The sequence below is a fragment of the Jaculus jaculus genome, chromosome 8 (assembly GCF_020740685.1).
Source record: "Jaculus jaculus isolate mJacJac1 chromosome 8, mJacJac1.mat.Y.cur, whole genome shotgun sequence".
Lineage (NCBI taxonomy): Eukaryota > Metazoa > Chordata > Mammalia > Rodentia > Dipodidae > Jaculus > Jaculus jaculus.
In genome coordinates, this window is record NC_059109.1 from 80,359,922 (window position 1) to 80,378,907 (window position 18,986).

Genomic DNA, 18,986 nt, shown 5'->3' on the forward strand with positions numbered 1-18,986 from the left:
GAAAAAGAGGTTTATTTTTTGGCTTTCAGACTCAAGGGGAAGCTCCACGATGGCAGGGGAAAACGATGGCATGAGCAGAGGGTGGATATCAACCCCTGGCCAACACAAGGTAGACCATAGCAATAGGAGAGTGTGCCAAACACTGGCAAGGGGAAACTGGCTCTAACACCCATAATCCCACCCCCAATAATACACTTCCTGCAGGAGGCATTAATTCCCAAATGTCCATCAGCTGGGAACCTAGCATTTATGGTGGACACCTGAATCAAAGTACCACACTAATGTTACCAGGGAAACAGGAGGTAGTGTCAATCCCTCTATGACCTCCAAGTCTGTCTTCCTACCTATATTATGAGTGGTTTTATCTTCTTTCTTTGCCTTGACTTTTTGTAACTTCTTTAATCATTTCATTGCTAAATTCTGGGGACCTCGCTTAAGGTCACTGGATAGTCACACAATATCTTAATTCAAAGTACTCAAGGACCCTGCCTCTTTTGTTGCCATAAACTGGCACAATCTTTGCCTTCTAGTTAGGGAAGATTCTCTTCTAAATTGAACCAAACTTACAAAATACCTTATGGATATTTCCTATTTTCCATACCCAGACCGTAAGGAAACAGGCACTTTCATATCATGACATATCCTTAGCTTATTCAGTTGGGTACATGGCATGTCAGGACCCTACTCCTGTAATGACTATAATGAATTTACACTCTAAGTCATAGATAAAATTTCCTTCCAATTTTCAAGCAGACAGTAACCCAAGAAGCTCATTGAAAGGACTAAGTTCTCCAACTGGAGAATGGCCAAAGTGCTTATACCCAGGATACTGAGGGCTAATTAGTCAGGTAGCTTTATTTTCAGGTAGCTGAAATAACTAAGATAATGCCATCCTGTCCTCACTAGGCCCTTATTGGAGGGATAAAATAGGTAAGCTACCACTTTCGTGCCTGCTAGGGGGCCTTTCACTTGCAAACTCCCTAATTTTTTGGGTGGGCCATGTCTACACTGACAACACTCTCAGGGATTCCATGACCACAAGTATGACCCAGGTGTATAAACTTGAGGAACTTCCTGAAATTTCAAAGATACCATGACCTACATCTGGCACTGATGTCATTGTGATTTTTATGGTCTTTTTCCTTTAAAAACACTGTACCCCTGAGCTTCTTTACTGAGAGTACTTTCAGGCATAAGCCCCTCTCAGTCACCAACTTAATTAAAAGGACTCTCAATTGGCTTGAAAAAGGTTGGTGGTTTGTAATTCTCTAGCATGGACTATAGCATAGCCAGTTAGAAGGCCCAAAGACATATCACACTGCACCTGCCTGCTTCAGCAGAACTGGAGCTTGCATCTGATTTAGCCTACCCAATCAGCTTTCTCTTGTCCCATATTCAGGTGTGCTGACCTCTTCCTGAACTAGCCACCCCTGCCCCCAGTTCAGACCCATCAACTGTCTCTTAGACTCACCTGAGCTTGAAGTAAGACCCCCCCACCACCACCACCACAATAAGCTTACAAATATATGCTTACCAAGTGGGCACAGCCTCGTTTTGACTGTTCGTCTCTCCTAAACTCCATGTCCCTGCACTGATAAGGACTCCATCTCAGCCCAGTGAGCTGAGATGGAGGGTCCCCTATTCCCACATGCCCTCCCTACCCCCCTACCTTCCACATGACAGGAGCTCTCTGAACTTTCTTCTCTTTCCTTCTCTTAACCTAATAAAGTCTCTCGATGTTTTACCCTCTGGTCTATGGATTTCAATTCTTTAAATTCATAAGACAAAGACCCCTAAATTTACTGGTACATTGACATATCAGTGTACTGGCAAGGAACCCTGACACTCTGGTTAGAGTACCACAGTTAGGAAGAGGATAGAGTAGAGAGATATCATCCAAAACCAAAGGAAACTGTAAACTAAAGCTCCTGAAAAAGCATTGCATCTACTTCTAACAAGGCTCAATGGACTGATCAGACTCCTGTGATCACAGAGAAATGGAATATTGCAGGATCAGAGCCAAATTACTTTGGGCTACCTTTAGCCCCTTACTAGCCATTTATTGTCCACTTCTGTGTCTGAACTAACATCCTGTTGAGTATCAACTGATCAAGTGTGACTTTTTAGGAATGTATGAACAGACCATAAACTTCCACCAATCCAAGGGCTAAGAATGTCATCAGGGCAAACTGCATTGAAATGAGAGCTGAGCCTGCTGATGAGACACCATGAGCAAGGCCCACCCTCCTGAGCTGAAGAGATTTATGGACAAGAAGTTATCACTGAAATTAAGTGGTGACAGACATGTCCAAGGAATACTGCAGGGATTTGATCCCATCATGAATCTTGTGATTGGTGAATATGTGGAAATGGCAACTAGTGGGCAGCAGAATAATATTGGGATGGTGGTCATATGAGGAAACAGCATCATCATGTTGGAAGCCTTGGAACAAGTTTAAACAATGGCTCTTCAGAGAAATTTATTCCGCCTTCTCAAAGGGTCTGGCTTACTATTGATGTAAAATCAGGTCATGTATATTTACATATTAAAGTTTTTGCTAAACAAACAAACAAACAAAAATGAAGGTCATTGAATAACACCTGAAGGCTATGGTGGAGACTTTTCCACTTTGCTCTAACCCACCTACCTGATGGTCAGCCCATGTATCTGAAAAGAGCCTTGATTTATGACTTCCTTTTGTTCTGTAACTATAAAACCTTTGTGAAATTGTTAATATGTCAGAAGATGGAATTGTGATAACCTAAATCTGTGTTCCCAGGCTATGTTTACTCATATTTGGCTCCAAAATAAACTGCCTCTTATTATCATTGAGGTGAGAGCTGTGTCTTTTGTGTCAACAAAACTGAAAAAGTCTGTTGTAGTTACCTTCTTGTTGCTGGGACAATGCACCTGACCAAAAGTAGCTGATGGGAGGAATTTTTTATTTTTTACTTACAATCTGGAGGGAAAGCTTCATGATAGCAGGGGGCAGCATGACTTGAGCAGAGGCTGTATATCACCTCTGCCACAGCAGGTTAAGAGCAGCAGCAACAGAGTAAGCCAAACTAACACTGGCAAACTAGGGTAAATCAACTTCAAAGTCCACTCCTAGCAACATACTTTCTTCATGAAGAGTCCTTCTCACAAATTGCCTCCAGCTGAGGACCAAGCATTCAGGATATATGACTTTAAGGGGCTTGTCTGATTCAAACCACCACATTCTGCCTCTGGCCCCACAAACTCATGATCATCTGTGAGATCATGCATGATGTAAAATATAATGCATTCAGTCCAACTTTAAAAGTCCCCATAATCCAAGTCCTCTTAACTGTGAGCCTGTGAAACCAAAAAAAAAAAAAAAGGAAACTGGAGTAAATATTCACACTACAAAAGATGGCATTGCAGGGAAAGATTGAAACAACTCAAGATCTAAAACAAACAGGGAACACATCAAATCCTGTAGTTCCAAGTCCTACATATATAACCAGTAACAAAGTCTCTGGGGCTCCAATTCCTTCCCTTCAGCTGGGCTGCTCACATCCATCCCACACAGGCAGTTCTCTTTTGCAGCTATTTCCTAGCCCTGGTATCTCAGTAATCCTGGGGTGTCCACCTGGAATCTTGGGTTTCATCCTCATGGCTTCATTAGGTCTCCATCCAGGGACTGCAACAATCATGCTTCACATTGCCCAGTGGCCACCTCCAACAAAACTGCATTTCTCATCCAATGACCCATTATTTCCTGCATTTTTTATATTCCCATAGTGCCAGGTTGGCTACCAAGTTGTTAATCCAGAGGAGAATAAAGCTAATTTAAGAAGCAGGAACTTTCAGCATTCCTCCTTCAGGCTCCCTACTTTCCAAAGACTTGCCATTCTTAGAGTTGTCCCAATGCAGAAGAGGTGGGACATCAAACAATTGTAGCTGAATAGGTGCTGTCTACATCCTGAAACTGTTCCATATCCAAACACCTGTCCATTTTTGTAAATTCAACTCTGTTCAAGTTCTTAAGACATGGACAGAGCACAGCTGTCTTCTCACACAAGCTACACTAGCCCAGTCTGGACAAAGCTCTTTTCCTCCTCATAAGCCAAGCCTGCACAGTTCTTTCTGCATTTCTGTTTTTCAGATTCTGACCAGAATGCTCCAAGCAAGCTCTACTTAGAGCATTTCAAGGTATCTCTTAATCCAAGGTTTCAAATCTTTCATTCCTCACACAGACCAGTTTTAAAAGCCCAAAAGTCACATAGTCAAGTTTTCATCAGAAACAATTTCACTCCTCTAGTACCAATTTTCTGTTGTATTTGCCTTCTTGCTGCTGGTACAAAGCACCTGACCAAAAGCAGCTGCTGGGAGGAAAGTTTTTATTTTGGATAGCAGTCTCAAGAAGCCTCATGATAGCAGGGCTCAGTACGGCATGAGCACAGCAAGTGAAAAATGGCAGCAAGAGAAAGAGAGAGCCAAGCTACAACTTACAAGCTAGAGCTAATAAACTTCAAGGTCCACTCCTAGCAACACCCCTCTAGCAAGGTCCCACCTCCCAAATTGCCACCAGCTTGGGATTCAAACTACCACAGAGGCATTGAACAACATCCACTCAAGCCAAAGCTAAAGACATTCAGCATCCAAGGAAAGATTCCACATGGGAACGCTGTAGGAATATGCACATTTACCTGCTCTTCTTATCCAAGGGGAACCAGAGCTAGTTCTCCACTTTCTTCTTCCTTTCATTCCATTTCAAGTCATCATGGGGCTTGACCTTCCCCCTCACCCCGAATGCATCCTTAATCATAGGTAGAATTTTGACCCAGACAACCTCAAGAAAAAGCATATAGTTGTTTTCTTGTTGTTTTTTTTTTTTTTTTTTACTAGACACTGATGATCTCAAATATGGCAGTCTCAATTATTATTTATTTATTACTTTTTTGAGGTTGGGTCTCACTCTAGCCCAAAGTGAGAATAGCATTAATATGTGGGCATAAACATAAATGTTTAGAGAGCAATTTGGTAGGCATAATATAACCTTTTATCCAAATAGCAAGCTTTTGGCTAGGTTTTATTAGGCATGAATTCCCTCTTGTGGAATGGACCTAAATCCAATCAGAAACTAGTTGGTTTCCACCATAACAGACATGCTGCCATTTGGCACATTTTGCCTGGCTGGCCAGCCAGGTAGCTTGCGGGGTCCACCACTGGTTAAGACCATTGATGACTTTTTTCCCCCAACAAGCTATATAGCTCTTTCTAGCATCTTGGCTTCTAGTCAACAGAGAGGAGACTTCCAGCTCAGCTTCAGGTTGATTTCTTCGTGATCTGGAGCCCAAGTATGTGGAGTCTTCAACAGTAGTGTCTTACCATCTAGTTCTGATGGGCAACCAAGAGTCTTGGCAATAATCTGTATTGTTTGGGAAGTAAAGGCCTCCCTGGCCAACAACTCACTTCTGGCACTGAAAATTTTATGTAACAATATATGACTTACAGGGTAATTTGATCTTTTTTGTAAATCCTAGGGAAAAGTCAGACATGGTGGTTCATAACTTTTAATTTCAGCACTCAGGAGAATAAGCCATGATTTTGAGGCCAGCCTAGGCTAAAGTAAAACCCTGCTTCAAACAAAGCAAACCAAAACAAACAAAACAAAAAATATATCCACATAATATTGGGTCTATCAACATGTCATGGACGACGAAGGAAGCCAAAAATAAAAATTTTAAAAAGACATCAAATCAGAAGAGGGGTTGCTTGGAAAGAAGAAGGGATTCAGTGAAAAGGGTTTGGGGAGGGAGGACAAGAGAGTAATGGGAGGAGATTATGTACATATATGAGAACTGTCCATTTTAAAAAGGAAAAGGTGGTTGGAAGGTAGCTTGGTGATTGAAGGAGTTTTCTTGCTTGCTGGCAAAGCCTGTCATTCTGGGTTTGATTCTTCAGTACACACTAAAGAATAGATCCTAACACCCACCGCCCCTCCCCCCCCCAGAACTAAATACATTTTTGTTGTTGTTTTCAGAAGTAGGGTCTTATTCTGTACTCCAGGCTGACCTGAAACTCACACTGTAGTCTCAGGCTGGCCTCAGACTCACAGTGATCCCCTATCTCTGCCTCCTGAGTGCTGGAATTAAAAGTGTGAGACACTCCACCCACCAAACATTTTAATATTTTATTTATGTACTTGCAAGCAGAGATAAATAAAGAGGGGCAAACAGAGAGAATGTGTATGCGAGGATCTTCAGCTGCTGCAAATGAACTCCAGATGTATGTGCCACTTCATGCATCTGGCTTTACATGATTACTGACGAATCAGACGCAGGTCGTTAGGCTTTGCAAGCAAACACCTTTACTGCTGAGCCATCTTTCCAGCTCCATCTTTTTAAAAACGTAAAAAGTCAGATAAACTAGAAACAGCTCAGATGACTCCTGCTCCTGAGAGGTCCACATGTCTCTGAGGGGGAACAACAGCTCCCTGACCATTCTATTCCTAATGTTGCAACAAACCAAAGGCTAAGAATGTCATCAGCTGGCATGTGAGGCCTATAGCAGAGATTTTCCTACTTTGCTGGAACATGCCTACCTGGTATTTCCACCAATGTCTTGAACTATAGCATTCTTTGTCCTGTTAGTATAGAAAGAACTTCACTAATAATATTTACATTTTAAAAACTAGCATGGGCTGGGGAGATAACTCATCAGTTAAAGGTATTTGTTTGTAAAGCCTGACAGTATGGGTCCAATTTCTCAGTACTCACATAAAGCCAGATGCACAAAGTGGTGTATGCATTTGGAGTTCATTTGCAGTGGCAAGTAAATATAAACATTTTTTTAAAGCTATCTCAGAGCTGGACAGATTGCTTAGTGGTTAAGGCACTTGCCTGCACAGCCTAACAACCTGGGTTTGATTCCCCAGTACCCATGTAAAGCCAGATGCACAAAGTGGCACATGTATCTAGAGTTTAGCTGGCAGTGACTGGAGGCCCTGGAGCACCCATTCTTGGTGTCTCTCTTCTATCTCTCTGTGCTTGCAAATAAATAAATAAAATATTTAAAAAAAAAACTAGCTTAAAGAATGAGGATTTAAAAAATATTTATTCACTTGAGAAGAAGAGAGAGAGGAGGGGAAAAGTCATTGCAAATGAACTCCAGATGTATGCACCACTTTGTGTACCTGGCTTTAGATGGGAACGAAGGAATCAAATCCAGGCCTATAGGCTTTGCAAGCAAGCACCCATAACCTCTGACTGGTCTCTGCAGCCCAAGAATAAGGATTTTATGCTTTATCTTTTACTGAATAAATCATCTAAAAGTGGTGATTAGATTTTATCCAAATACTAAGTTTGCACATTTTCCATTGGCATAAAGCCTTCACAAATCAGGGGTTATGGAAATGCTCAGCAGTTAAAGGTGCTTGCTTCAAAGCCTGCTGAGGCAAGTTTGATCCTCCTCAGCACCCATATAAAGCTGGATGCTTGCACACCAGCTGTGGTGGTTTGAATAGAATAGATGGCCCCCAATATATTCAGTTGTTTGTATCTGTAGCCACCTGGCTGGAGGCAGTATCACTGGGTGGATCTTAAGGTGTGGTGGTGGGTTTCAGGTTTCAATCTAAAGATATGCAAAGTATGCCTAGCTGAAGTTCCTGAAGTGTGCTGTGGCTTTTGGCTTTTAGGCTTGTGCTTCTCTTTCTCTGTTTGGGCCTGTGAAGGCAGGCCAGCTTCTTCTGCCATTATGGAACTTCCCCTAGATCTGTAAGCTTCAATAAATATCCCTTCCTCCATAACTGTGCCTGGTCTGGAAGTTCATCTCTGTGAACCTGAATCTGTCTGCTACACCAGCTAAAAGACCCTGTCTCAGGGAAAGTAAAAGCAGAATATAGACACTTCCAATTCTGACCTCCACATGTGCTCTGGCATTGTGTGCATACACACACACACACAAATAAATAATTTTTAAAAATGTTGAAGCCTTCACTAATCAAATGACCACTGCTACAACACTAACAAGAATTCTATTAAAAAGAGTATCTGTTAGGGCTGGATAGATGGTTTAGTGGTTAAGGCACTTGCCTGAGAAGCCTAAGGACCCACGTTCAACTCACCAGATTCCACATAAGCCAGACACATAAGGTGACGCAAGTGCACAAGGTAGCACATGTGCACAAGATGGCACATGCATCTGGAGTTCAATTGCAGTGGCTGGAGACCATGGTGCACCAATTGTCTCTCTCCCCCTCTCTCTCACACACACATTCTCTCTCTCATAAAAAAAAACATACCTGGGGCTGGAGGGATGGCTTAGCAGTTAAGGTGTTTGACTGCAAAGTCAAAGGACCCAGGTTCGATTTCCCAGGACCTACGTTAGCCATACACAAGGGGGCACATGTGTCTGGAGTTTGTTTGCAGTGGCTAGAGGCCCTGGCACACCCATTTTCTCTCTCTTCTCTGTCAAATAAATAAATAAATAGAAATAAAAAATATTTAAAAAGAATACCTAGCCGGGCGTGGTGGCGCACACCTTTAATCCCAGCACTCGGGAGGCAGAGGTAGGAGGATCGCTGTGAGTTCAAGGCCACCCTGAGACTCCATAGTGAATTCCAGGTCAGCCTGGGTTAGAGTGAGACCCTACCTCGAAAAACCAAAAATAAATAAATAAATAAATAAAATAAAATAAAATAAAAATAAAAAGAATACCTGTTAAATTACTAATATTTCAATTGCTAATACTTAAATGTAAAATTTGGCCTATTATGCAAAGTTTCATTATGACTATGGGCTTCAATCTTCTAGATTGATAATTAAATAAGCAGATGACACCAATTGTCGAAACTGACTAAAGCTTTCCATTTTCTGAGCCAAAGACACTATTATTATTTTTTCTAAATCTAATGTCTACTCCTTTTGGAAAACATCCATTGTCTTCTTGAAAAATAAGTACAGTGAGTGCGCCACCTCCGCCTTCGCCTTCTCCCTCACCATGAACAGCGTCGGGGAGGCTTGCATGGACATGAAGTGTGAGTACGACCAGTGTTTCAATCGCTGGTTTGCCGAGAAGTTCCTGAAAGGGGACCCGTGCACCGACCTCTTCAAGCGCTACCAGTAGTGTGTTCAGAAAGCAATAAAGGAGAAAGAGATTCCTATTGAAGGACTGGAGTTCAGGGGCCATGGCAAAGATAAGCCTGAAAACTCTTCTTGACCTTGACCTTGAAGATGGATTCCTCACATTCAGAACAGAAAGGTGTCTGGATTTTGTCAACAAAGGCTATGAAGATAGACATGGAATTTGGTGAGTTTGGGATTTTTGTTTCTGCCTTCTGGATTTTCCTTCTTCTAAAAGATGATGAACTGTCACTTTTGCTTTGAGATGATTTCTCACTTGCAGAAATGTGCTAAAACTGAACAATTTCTTGGGATTATGGTTGCAATACATGGTCTATAATCAGGTTTAAACACACCTTGTATGTAAGTAATGATGAACTGGCCAAGGTGATCTTAATTTTTGCTGCAAAGGACCTTAGGTACACTCTACGAGGGTCATTGTCCATGAGAGCAGTCGGTTAGGACCTCTTTTTCCTCTCAGGGAGCTAATGCTCTTAAAAGGGGCCCAGGCACTACGGTTCCAATCAATGGGTAGCACGGTTTTATTTTTATGTGGTAGTAGTTAGTTGCTGGTGGTCTGTGTTAGTGAAGGGAGGAAGCGTTTAACAGTGCCTGCCTTAACCTGAGTTGGATGACCAACTCAGAGTTCACGGCATGGCTAACACTTACCATGCTTGGTTGCCAATGAAGAAGCACCTTCATTACAAAGGCCTGCTGCTGCCAGTTTTCAACTCAAGCTAATCTGCACGTCATTCAAAAGGAAAATTGCTGCCTCTGGTCAGATGCAGATGTGGGAAAGGTGCTTGCTTTTATCTGTCTACTATGCCCTATATAATATCTGTAATCATGAAAATGAAATAAATTGTAACATTAGTTTTTATTTAAAAAAAGAAAAATAAGTACAGAATATCTTTAAAAATTAAGCAAAATTGGGGCTGGAGAGATAGCTTAGTGGTTAGGGCGCTTTCCTGAGAAGCCTAAGGATCTAAGTTCTATTCCCTAGAAACCACATGTGCATGTGGTACATGTGTCTGGAGTTTGTTTGCAGTGGCTAAAGGCCCTAATGTGCCCATTCTCTCTCTTTCTCTCTCTAATAAATAAAAATACATTAAATAAAAGCTATATTAGCCATCTTTATTAGAGAAATATACTTTTATAGACTTTTAAGCATGATAACTAGAAATTCAGAGTTGGTTATGGTTTCCTGTAAAAGGAAAAACTAGGGGAATAAAAGCTAGAAGTCAGAACAGGACATCATATCAGAGACTCTCTTCAGCCTGGAAGTAAATGGCTATGTCAGGTACTGTCTTGCCACCTCTTGCACTACAAAACATCAGGAAATAAACTCTCAGATTCATATTTCTCACCTCAACTTATCCCAACTTCTTCTGAGAACATAACCTCATGGGTCTCAGAAAAGCTGGGTGATATTTTTCTTCAACTATAATGAAACTTGGATCCTCCCATAAATAACTAACTCAAAACTCCTCTAACTACAGTTCTCTAACTTTCATTTCTTAAATCCTTTTATTTATTGGTAATATGTACTTGGTATTTTCTTGGGTATATTCCTAGGTGATAATCTTTGTTTTAGTGAAGCTAAAAATCAGTATGATATTGTGTTCTTACATTAATGACTGTTCACTTACCCAGACCTCTTACTTTACTTAAGGTAACTCTTCATGTTTTAAAAGATGCTATAGACATATGGCAGGAGTCTAGTATATAATCAATCTAGTTGAGGAATATGATGATACATTGTTATTTAGCATGCCGCTTTATTGCTACCTTTACTCTTTAGACCATACTGTTTTCTTGATTACTTTAACACTCCTATTATGTGACACATGTAAATGTTGTGTCAGTTACAGAGGACAAATAGAGAAAATCATCTGGGCATGCTGATGCACGTCATTGATCTCAGCATTTGTGAGGCAGAGATAGGAGGATCACTATGAGTTAAAGGCTATCATGGAACTATAGAGTGAGTTCCAGGTCAGCCTGGGCTAGAGTGAGACACTACCTTGAAAAGAGAGAGAGAGAGAGAGAGAGAGAGAGAGAGGAGAGGGAGGGAGGGAGGGAGGGAGGGAGGGAGGGAGGGAGAGAGGGAGAAAATCATACGCATATGGTGACAGCAAGCTGCTTTGATGGGACCAAACATTCCTTTGTAAATGGATTTCTTTCTTTCTTTTTTTCTCTCTCCTTCAGTTTGCCTCCTGCTTACTCAGCCTCATCAGCTCCTTGCCGTGAGCCTTCCTGGTGCTGTCGGACATAAGACACTATTTGGCCTTTTCATGCACAAAATATGATGCTTGACCAATAGGGGGAACTATAGACTGAAGTTTCCAAAAGAAGCCACCTCCTTTCCTTGCTACCATTCTAGGAAGCTGATTAACTGATTATAACTTCAATTTCTATGGAAAGCTAGAATGTTACATATTGGGAGACAAAATTATTTTAGGTTATCTTTGAGTTTCTAAATAGCTATTTGTTACCTAGTTCTGCATGCGACCTAATATTCTTATGATTATTAGGTAAATCTTTTCTTGTTAATTAAGTTGAGGTGAAAAGGCCTTTTATAAATACGTGCAACAACCTTCTATGGGTTGGGTGTTCTAGACTACAAAATGAAAGAGCCAGCTGAGCATGAACAAGCATCACTTTCTGCTTCCTGACTGGGGACTGAATGTGACCAGCTGCATTAAGCTCCAGCCACTACGCCTTCTCCACCAGGGAGGACTGTAACATCAAACTATAAGTCAAAATAAAACTTTCCTTCCTTAAGTTCCATCTGGTCACAGTAACCAGAAAGTAATTGATATACTCTCAGCTTTAGGGACAGAGTGGGAGAGATGATCGCTGCTCTACTTAGCTCTACATACCTACTGAGCATGAAACAGTTTCAAGAAGACTGACCTTTGGCTTTCAGATTTTGAGTGAAAAAGTCACCTGTGTTCAGGAAATTTGAGTGTTGAGTTGGGGGACTCCCTCCTGGTGGCTGCCATTGTTCTGAACCCAAGAATGTTAAGTTCAAAGATGTATGTCCTCCCTCTGCTTTGCAGTTGCTTTCCATGTGACACTGAATCTTGAGGGATTTAAAAAAACACAAGGGCATTTGTACATATTATTTCTTTCTGCCTGATTCATTGCCAGATTTTACCACACTTACCTCTCACTTTGCCAGGCATTTTGCCTTCCTGGAGCTAGGATCACAGGTAAGCTCCGATTAGGACCCACAGAATGGTCCATGGCTTCTTCATACCATGCAAAGGTAAAATGACAATCACTCCTCCTTCCTCCCCTCCTCCCACCTCTGTCCGGTTCTAAACTGTCGCCAGCTTTGCTTAGTCTGTTTCTGCATTTCCAAAACTGTAATTTCTAAGAATGGCCCATTCTTCAGATTCCACTGGTTTTCTCTTTGTGTCTCTTAACCTCTGCTTTCAGGGTTCCCAGAGAAATCTGCCCATCCAACAGCCACATGGTAAGGCAAGGACTCTGTTCTCTCATTGGGTGAGCTTACATTTGCTTGTGATGATGGTGAAGGATGCCTCAATGACTCTTTTCTTGTTTTGTTTTTCAAGGTAGGTTCTCACCCTACCCCAGGCTAATCTGGAAATCACTCTGTAGTCCCCAGTTGGTCTTGAACTCACAGCAATCCTCTTACCTCTGCTTCCTGACTGGTGGGATTAAAGTTATGTGCAACTTTCCCCAGGGTGGCAGACTTCTCCAACATAGCAGTCATATTGTAATATTCCCAGAGGAAAACTGGTAATAATTGCCTTGTTTTTAAGGTAGTGTAGGAAAAAACCCCCACAGGGGGCCCCCACGCTCTGCCCGGATAAGGCGACACCCCAAATCACTCATGAGAAGCGGTCTTGATGCAAACTGCAAGAGGATTTTATTCCAAGCGTGCTGGGGCCCACAGTCGTACACCTCACAGGGGTAGAGGACTGCAGAGCCCCAAATGCAGGAACAGGACAGTTTTTATAGAGTCTAACAAAGCCTGTGCATTAGACCAATCATTTTCTAATATTAGGAGCCCCGCAGGGTGTTAGCCAGTCAGTTTGTGCCACCCCATAGTTTCTAAGCCAATTAGTTTATGACCTTGGTGGTCAGCATTTGCGCAGGTCTTTGGGTGGGAGTAGCAGAGTATGGTATCAGCCTCCTGTGACCTTGGTGGTCTGAGGCAGGCTGTTATAGCTTATGGTGCGAGCTGCTGAGGCTAACAGTGTGGGCTATTAAGGCTTATAGTGTAAGGCTTATAGTGCAGGCTATTTACAGAAACCAAATAAGTGGTTCACTTCATTACTCATTTCCCATCCTCGAGGGCTATCTCATGCCCTTTTACCTAGTTTTATATTAGGAGCGGGCTCTGATATAATGAGAAGAGGGATTCTTTACTTGCTTCCAACAGAGAGTAAAGCCTGGAGTTTGAGGTATGCAGGGAGCCCGCTTAAGCTCCCCTTGGAGCGTGATAGTATTTCTGAGCTTCTGAATTCTTGGGCCTTTCAGTAGAAGTTTTTCAAGAACACTCATACTATTGAAAATACAGATTTTTAGACTTTTGTTTAAGATGGCGGTGTAGGTACCACACCAAAGCAGCCTAGGGAAGAAAGCCAAAACAAAAACAAAAACAAAAACCCAGCAAAGACGTCCAGTCAAGATGGCGACTGCCTAGCTGCACTACAAACAATGGGAAAAAAAGGCAAGTATTCAAGGGAAATTAGGAACTTTTTGAAGAGGGAGGGCACAGATTGGGGTAAAAGAGGGAAGCACACACCCCCGCGACCAACGCCCCGCCACCCCACCCTCCACGAATCACCGCATCAGGCGTGGCCCAGCGCCACAGCCGCCCAGCGCCCCGTGCGCACCAAGCCCCACGCGCCCCGGTGGCCCCGCGCGCCCCACAACCCCCGCGCCCAACGCCCGCGCACCCCCTGACCCTCACCTCGCAGCGCGCCCCTCCCCCCCAGCACACCCCACACTCCCTATCCACACGCGGCAGGCTCTGCCACAGCGAACCAAGGCTTCCCACGCCCCGGGCACCCAGGCCTGTCCCGCGCCCCCCCCGCGCGCCCCAGACCCCCGTGCCCCACCCCCGCGCGATTCGAGACCCCCCCGCCCGCCCCACGCTCCACGCTCCCTATCCACACAGGGCAGGCGCGCCCCAAGCACCCCACGCCCCAGGCTACCAGGCGTGCCCCGCACCACCACGCCCCGCCCACGTGCGCCCTGAGACCCCCGAGCCCCACCCCCACGCGCCTCGAGCCCCCCCCGCGCGCCCCGCCTCCACCTCCCCCCCCCTGTGCACCCACGCTCCCTACCCACACGCAGCAGGCGTGATCCAAGCGCCCCGCAGCGTCCCATGCCCGGGTGCCCAGGTGTGCCCCGCGCCCCACCCCCGCGCTCCTCGAGCCCCCCCCAGTGCGCCCCACCCCCGCTGCGCATCCACAGTGCCCATGGCGTCCCTCAGCGTCCTGCGCTCCTTCTTACCTCAGCGTGCTCCACGCCCCCTGCATGACCCGCGACCCCCTTGACCTCCCCCCCTGCGCATCCCGCCCCCTACCCCCCCGCGAGTCCAGAGCACCCTGCGGCGTCCCGCAGCGTCCTGCAGCCCCCGCGCCCACCCGAGCGCCCTGCGCTCCTAGCCGCCCCCCCTCCCCGCGCGCCCTGCGCCCCCACCCCCACGCACCCCAGAGCATCTGCGCCCTGAGCCCCATGCGCCCTGAAGCCCTCCCTGCCCCCCCCCGCGCCCCCACCCCGCACGCCCCTCGTTCCCCCGGCCGCACGTGGCCTGGGCGCCCCCACGTGTCCCGTGCGTGCCCAGGCGTGCCCCGCGCCCCCTGTGCCCCACCCCCACGCATCCTGCGCCCCGGCATGCCTCAGCGTACCCGGCCCCCCTCCACACCCCGCGCTCCCCGCACGACCCCCCGACACCCCCCCCGCTAGCCCCACCCCCCCCGCACGTCCAGAGCACCCTGCGGCATCACTTGGCATCCCGCAACCTGGTGTGCCCTGCGCCCCATCCCCCCACGCGCAACCTGCGCCCCCCCACCCACCCTGCAAACCCCCCACGTGCCCTGTGCCCCTAGCCCCCCGCGTCTCCCACACGCTCCCCCGCGCCCCCCAGGTGCCCTGCACCCCCCCGTGCCCTGCACACCCCCCCTGCATGCGCACCCCCGTGCACCAACAGCGTGCCCCTCACCCCCTAACTGATCAGAGTGCCCCACGACCCCGCCTCTCCAGGGCACCCCACCCCATGCCCCCTGAGCCCTGCCGCCTCCCGCACACCCGACCCTGATTGCCTGGTGCCCCGGCGCACCGCGACCCCCCCGCCGCGTGCCCCACTCGCTCCATACACACCATCGCACCCCGCGCCCCCTTCCGCCCACCCGCCCACGCACCCTCCGCACATCCCGCATGGCTGTGCTCTGATCGGGCACCCACCAGTCACGCCTGCCAGCCTGCTGCACTGAAGCTGAGACCTCCTACCTCGCCCTTGTTCTCTGATCCTGCGAGTAGACCAGCCACGTGGTGCTCGGTTCGCAGGCCTGTGGGGGCCACCCCTGCCGTCAATAGGTGGCTGCCAGACCCCCTGCTGCTGTGCTCACATCACTTGCCGCCAGTCAGCTTCTGCTATGTCCTGATTCCGTACCCACATCATCTGCCTCTGCACTACAATTGCACGTGCAGCGGGCCCAGGCCCACAGCAAGAGCCACATAAGCCCACACTGAGTCTAGCGCCAGCGCAGGTGCCATCCCCTACCTGTACATCGCCACCCATACCCCACTCCCCTGAGGTGGAAGAGTTCAGACTGTTTACAGACCCCAGTGTACCCAGCCAGAATCTAGGCACCTTCAGGGCTTGCTACCTAGTCCCCTTTCAAGCTCAAAGGCAGGCAGCTTAGGTGCATTACTGGGTGAGAATTCAGGCAACTTTGGTGCCCCTGTCAGGCTATAGGTAGGCGGCTTTGGCAAGAGTGAGCAAAAACCCAGGCTGCTTACAACTGCCCCAGGCTGCCTTGGATTCACATTAAGCTAGATCCCAGGCTGCTCCACCCACCTACCTGCCCATACACTGACATGGGTAGAACACAGCCCAAAAGAAATAACATGAAAAATAAAATGGAAGAAAATCCAGACAGATCACCCAGTCCAACAAGGATCACAACTAACCAAAACATAGAAGAGTGTTTAGGATCAGAACATCAAGTGGAAGCAATGAACAATGCAACCCTGACCAAACTACTGCTAGAACTGACAGGAAAGCTACAAAGGATAGATTATCGTATGGATGCTACCATCACTAAGCTAGAGCAATATGATAAGACACTGGAAGGAATTCAAAGAGAGCTAAGAGAGTTGAGGGAAGGTGAAAAAAAAGAGGACCTTAAAAATCAGCTGGCCACACTAAATGAAAACATAAAGAAATGCAAGGATGATTTCCAAGAATCATCAAGAAAATCAGAAAATGAGACAAAAAGGGAGCTGGACAAAGCAATGGAAGTGATACATAGGAAAGTAGTAGAAAATGCAAACTTAATTGAACAAGTCCAAAACTCACTAGAGGCTCTCAAGAATAGAGTCAGCGAAGTGGAAGATAGAAATTCTGATCTGGAAGACAGGATGGAAGAAACAGTTCGAGAGTCCAAAAATTTCAGTAAGTTCAAAAGTTCCTGTGAACAGAAATGAGAGAATTGTGGGATACACTTAAACGTCCTAATATCAGAATACCAGAAGGAGAAGAATTTCAGACCAAAGGCATGGAGAACTTATTTAACACAATAACTGAAGAAAACTTCCCCCGTCTCTTAAAAGAAAGGCCCATCAAGATTCAAGAAGCAAACAGAACTCCTAACCAACTAGAACAAAGGAGAAACTCCTCAAGGCATATTATCATTAAGACTCTAAACATTGACACCAAGGAAAAAATCCTAAAAGCAGCTAGGGAAAAACAGCACACCACTTTCAAAGGAAACCCCATCAGAATTACTTCAGACTTCTCAATGGAAACCCTGAAAGCTAGAAGGGCCTGGAATGATACTCTCCAAACTCTAAGAAACTATGGCTTCCAACTCAAACTACTCTACCCGGCAAAAGTCTCCATTATAATAGATGGTGAAAGGAAAACTTTCCATGACAAAACTCAGCTTTACAATTATATGAACACAAAACCAAACCTACAGAAAGTACTCCAGGAAATTCTCCACAGAGAAGAAACAAATAACCAAACACAAATGCCTACAAGAAGCAGATCACAGCAACCAAACCCAGAGAGATAGAAAAAAAAAATTAAATTCCATGGAAATGCCAACACACCTCTACCACCACAACATGACAGGGATCAAATCAAATCTCACAGTCATCACCCTAAACATTAACGGCCTTAATTCACCCATCAAGAGACACAAGCTAACAGGGTGGATCAAAAAATTAGACCCCTCAATCTGCTGCCTTCAAGAAACCCACCTTACCACTAAAGACAGAAACCTCCTCAGGGTGAAAGGGTGGAAAACAATATTCCAAGCAAATGGGAATAAGAAACAAGCAGGGGTAGCTATATTAATATCAGATAAAGTTGACTACAAACCAAAAACAATCAAAAAAGACAAAGAAGGCTACTTCCTACTTGTAAAGGGAACAATCCATCAAGAGGATATTACAATCATAAATCTGTATGCACCAAACACAGGGGCACCACAGTTCATAAAACAAAACCTACTTGACAATAAAACACCACCAACACCATCATAGCTGGGGACTTTAACAAACCATTATCAGTAATAGACAGATCATCCAAACAGAAGCTCAACAGGGAAGTAAGAGAGCTCAACAAAACCATAGAGCACTTAGACCTAACAGACATCTACAGAACTTTCCATCCCAAATCCACAGACTACACATTCTTCTCAGCAGCCCATGGAACATTCTCTAAAATAGACCATATACTGGGTCAAAAGATAGCCTCCACATATTTAGGAAAATCGACATAATTCCCTGCATGATATCAGATCATAATGCTATATTCCTGGAAATCAACAACAAAAAAACCAACAAGAACCCCAATGGCAACTGGAAACTGAATAGCACACTCTTAAACAATAAATGGATAGTGGATGAAATAAAAAATGAAATTGCAAAATTCCTGGAATTGAATGACAATGAGAACACATCATACCAAAACTTATGGGACACAAGGAAGGCAGTTCTCAGGGGAAAATTCATAGCACTCAATGCCTTCATAAAAAAGACAGAAAGATCCCAAATCAATAGCCTACCCATCTACCTAAAGGCATTGGAAAACCAAGAAAAATCCAACCCAAAGAGCTCCAGAAGGAAAGAAATAATTAAAATCAGAGCAGAAATTAATGAATTGGAAACCAAGGAAACAATTAAGGCAATTGACAAAACAAAGAGCAGGTTCTTTGAAAAAATAAACAAGATTGACAAACCTCTGGCCAATTTGATCAAGCAAAAAAAGGAGAGACTCCAAATTAACAAAATTCAAAATGAAAAAGGAGAGATCACAACAGACATCAGTGAAATCGGCAGAATCATCAGGACTTATTTCAAAAACCTCTGCTCCACAAAACTGGAAAATGTGGAGGAGATGGATAAATTCCTGGATGCATATCATCTACCAAAGCTAAACTCAGAGCAGATCAACCACCTCAATGAACCCATCACGCTCATGGAGATTGAAAAAGTAATAAAAAAACTACCAAAAAAAAAGAGTCCAGGACCAGATGGATTCCCAGCCGAATTTTATCAAACCTTCATGGAAGAACTCAAACCAATCTTCCTAAAACTGTGCCACACAATTGAAGAACAGGGAAAACTACCCAACTCCTTCTATGAAGCTAGTATCACCCTAATCCCAAAACCAGGCAGAGATG

General features: G+C 45.0%; 1 protein-coding gene and 1 pseudogene across 1 annotated transcript; both read left to right on the top strand.

Annotated features, from left to right (window-relative positions):
- The first annotated feature begins 2,228 nt into the window (after window positions 1–2,228).
- Window positions 2,229–2,417, top strand: LOC123462703 (small nuclear ribonucleoprotein G-like). The gene has a single exon (XM_045155695.1). The coding sequence runs from the start codon at window positions 2,229–2,231 to the stop codon at window positions 2,415–2,417; it is 189 nt and encodes a 62-aa protein (XP_045011630.1).
- Window positions 2,418–8,968: 6,551 nt separating this feature from the next.
- LOC101600647 lies at window positions 8,969–9,187 on the top strand (annotated as a pseudogene).
- The last annotated feature ends 9,799 nt before the right edge of the window (window positions 9,188–18,986 follow it).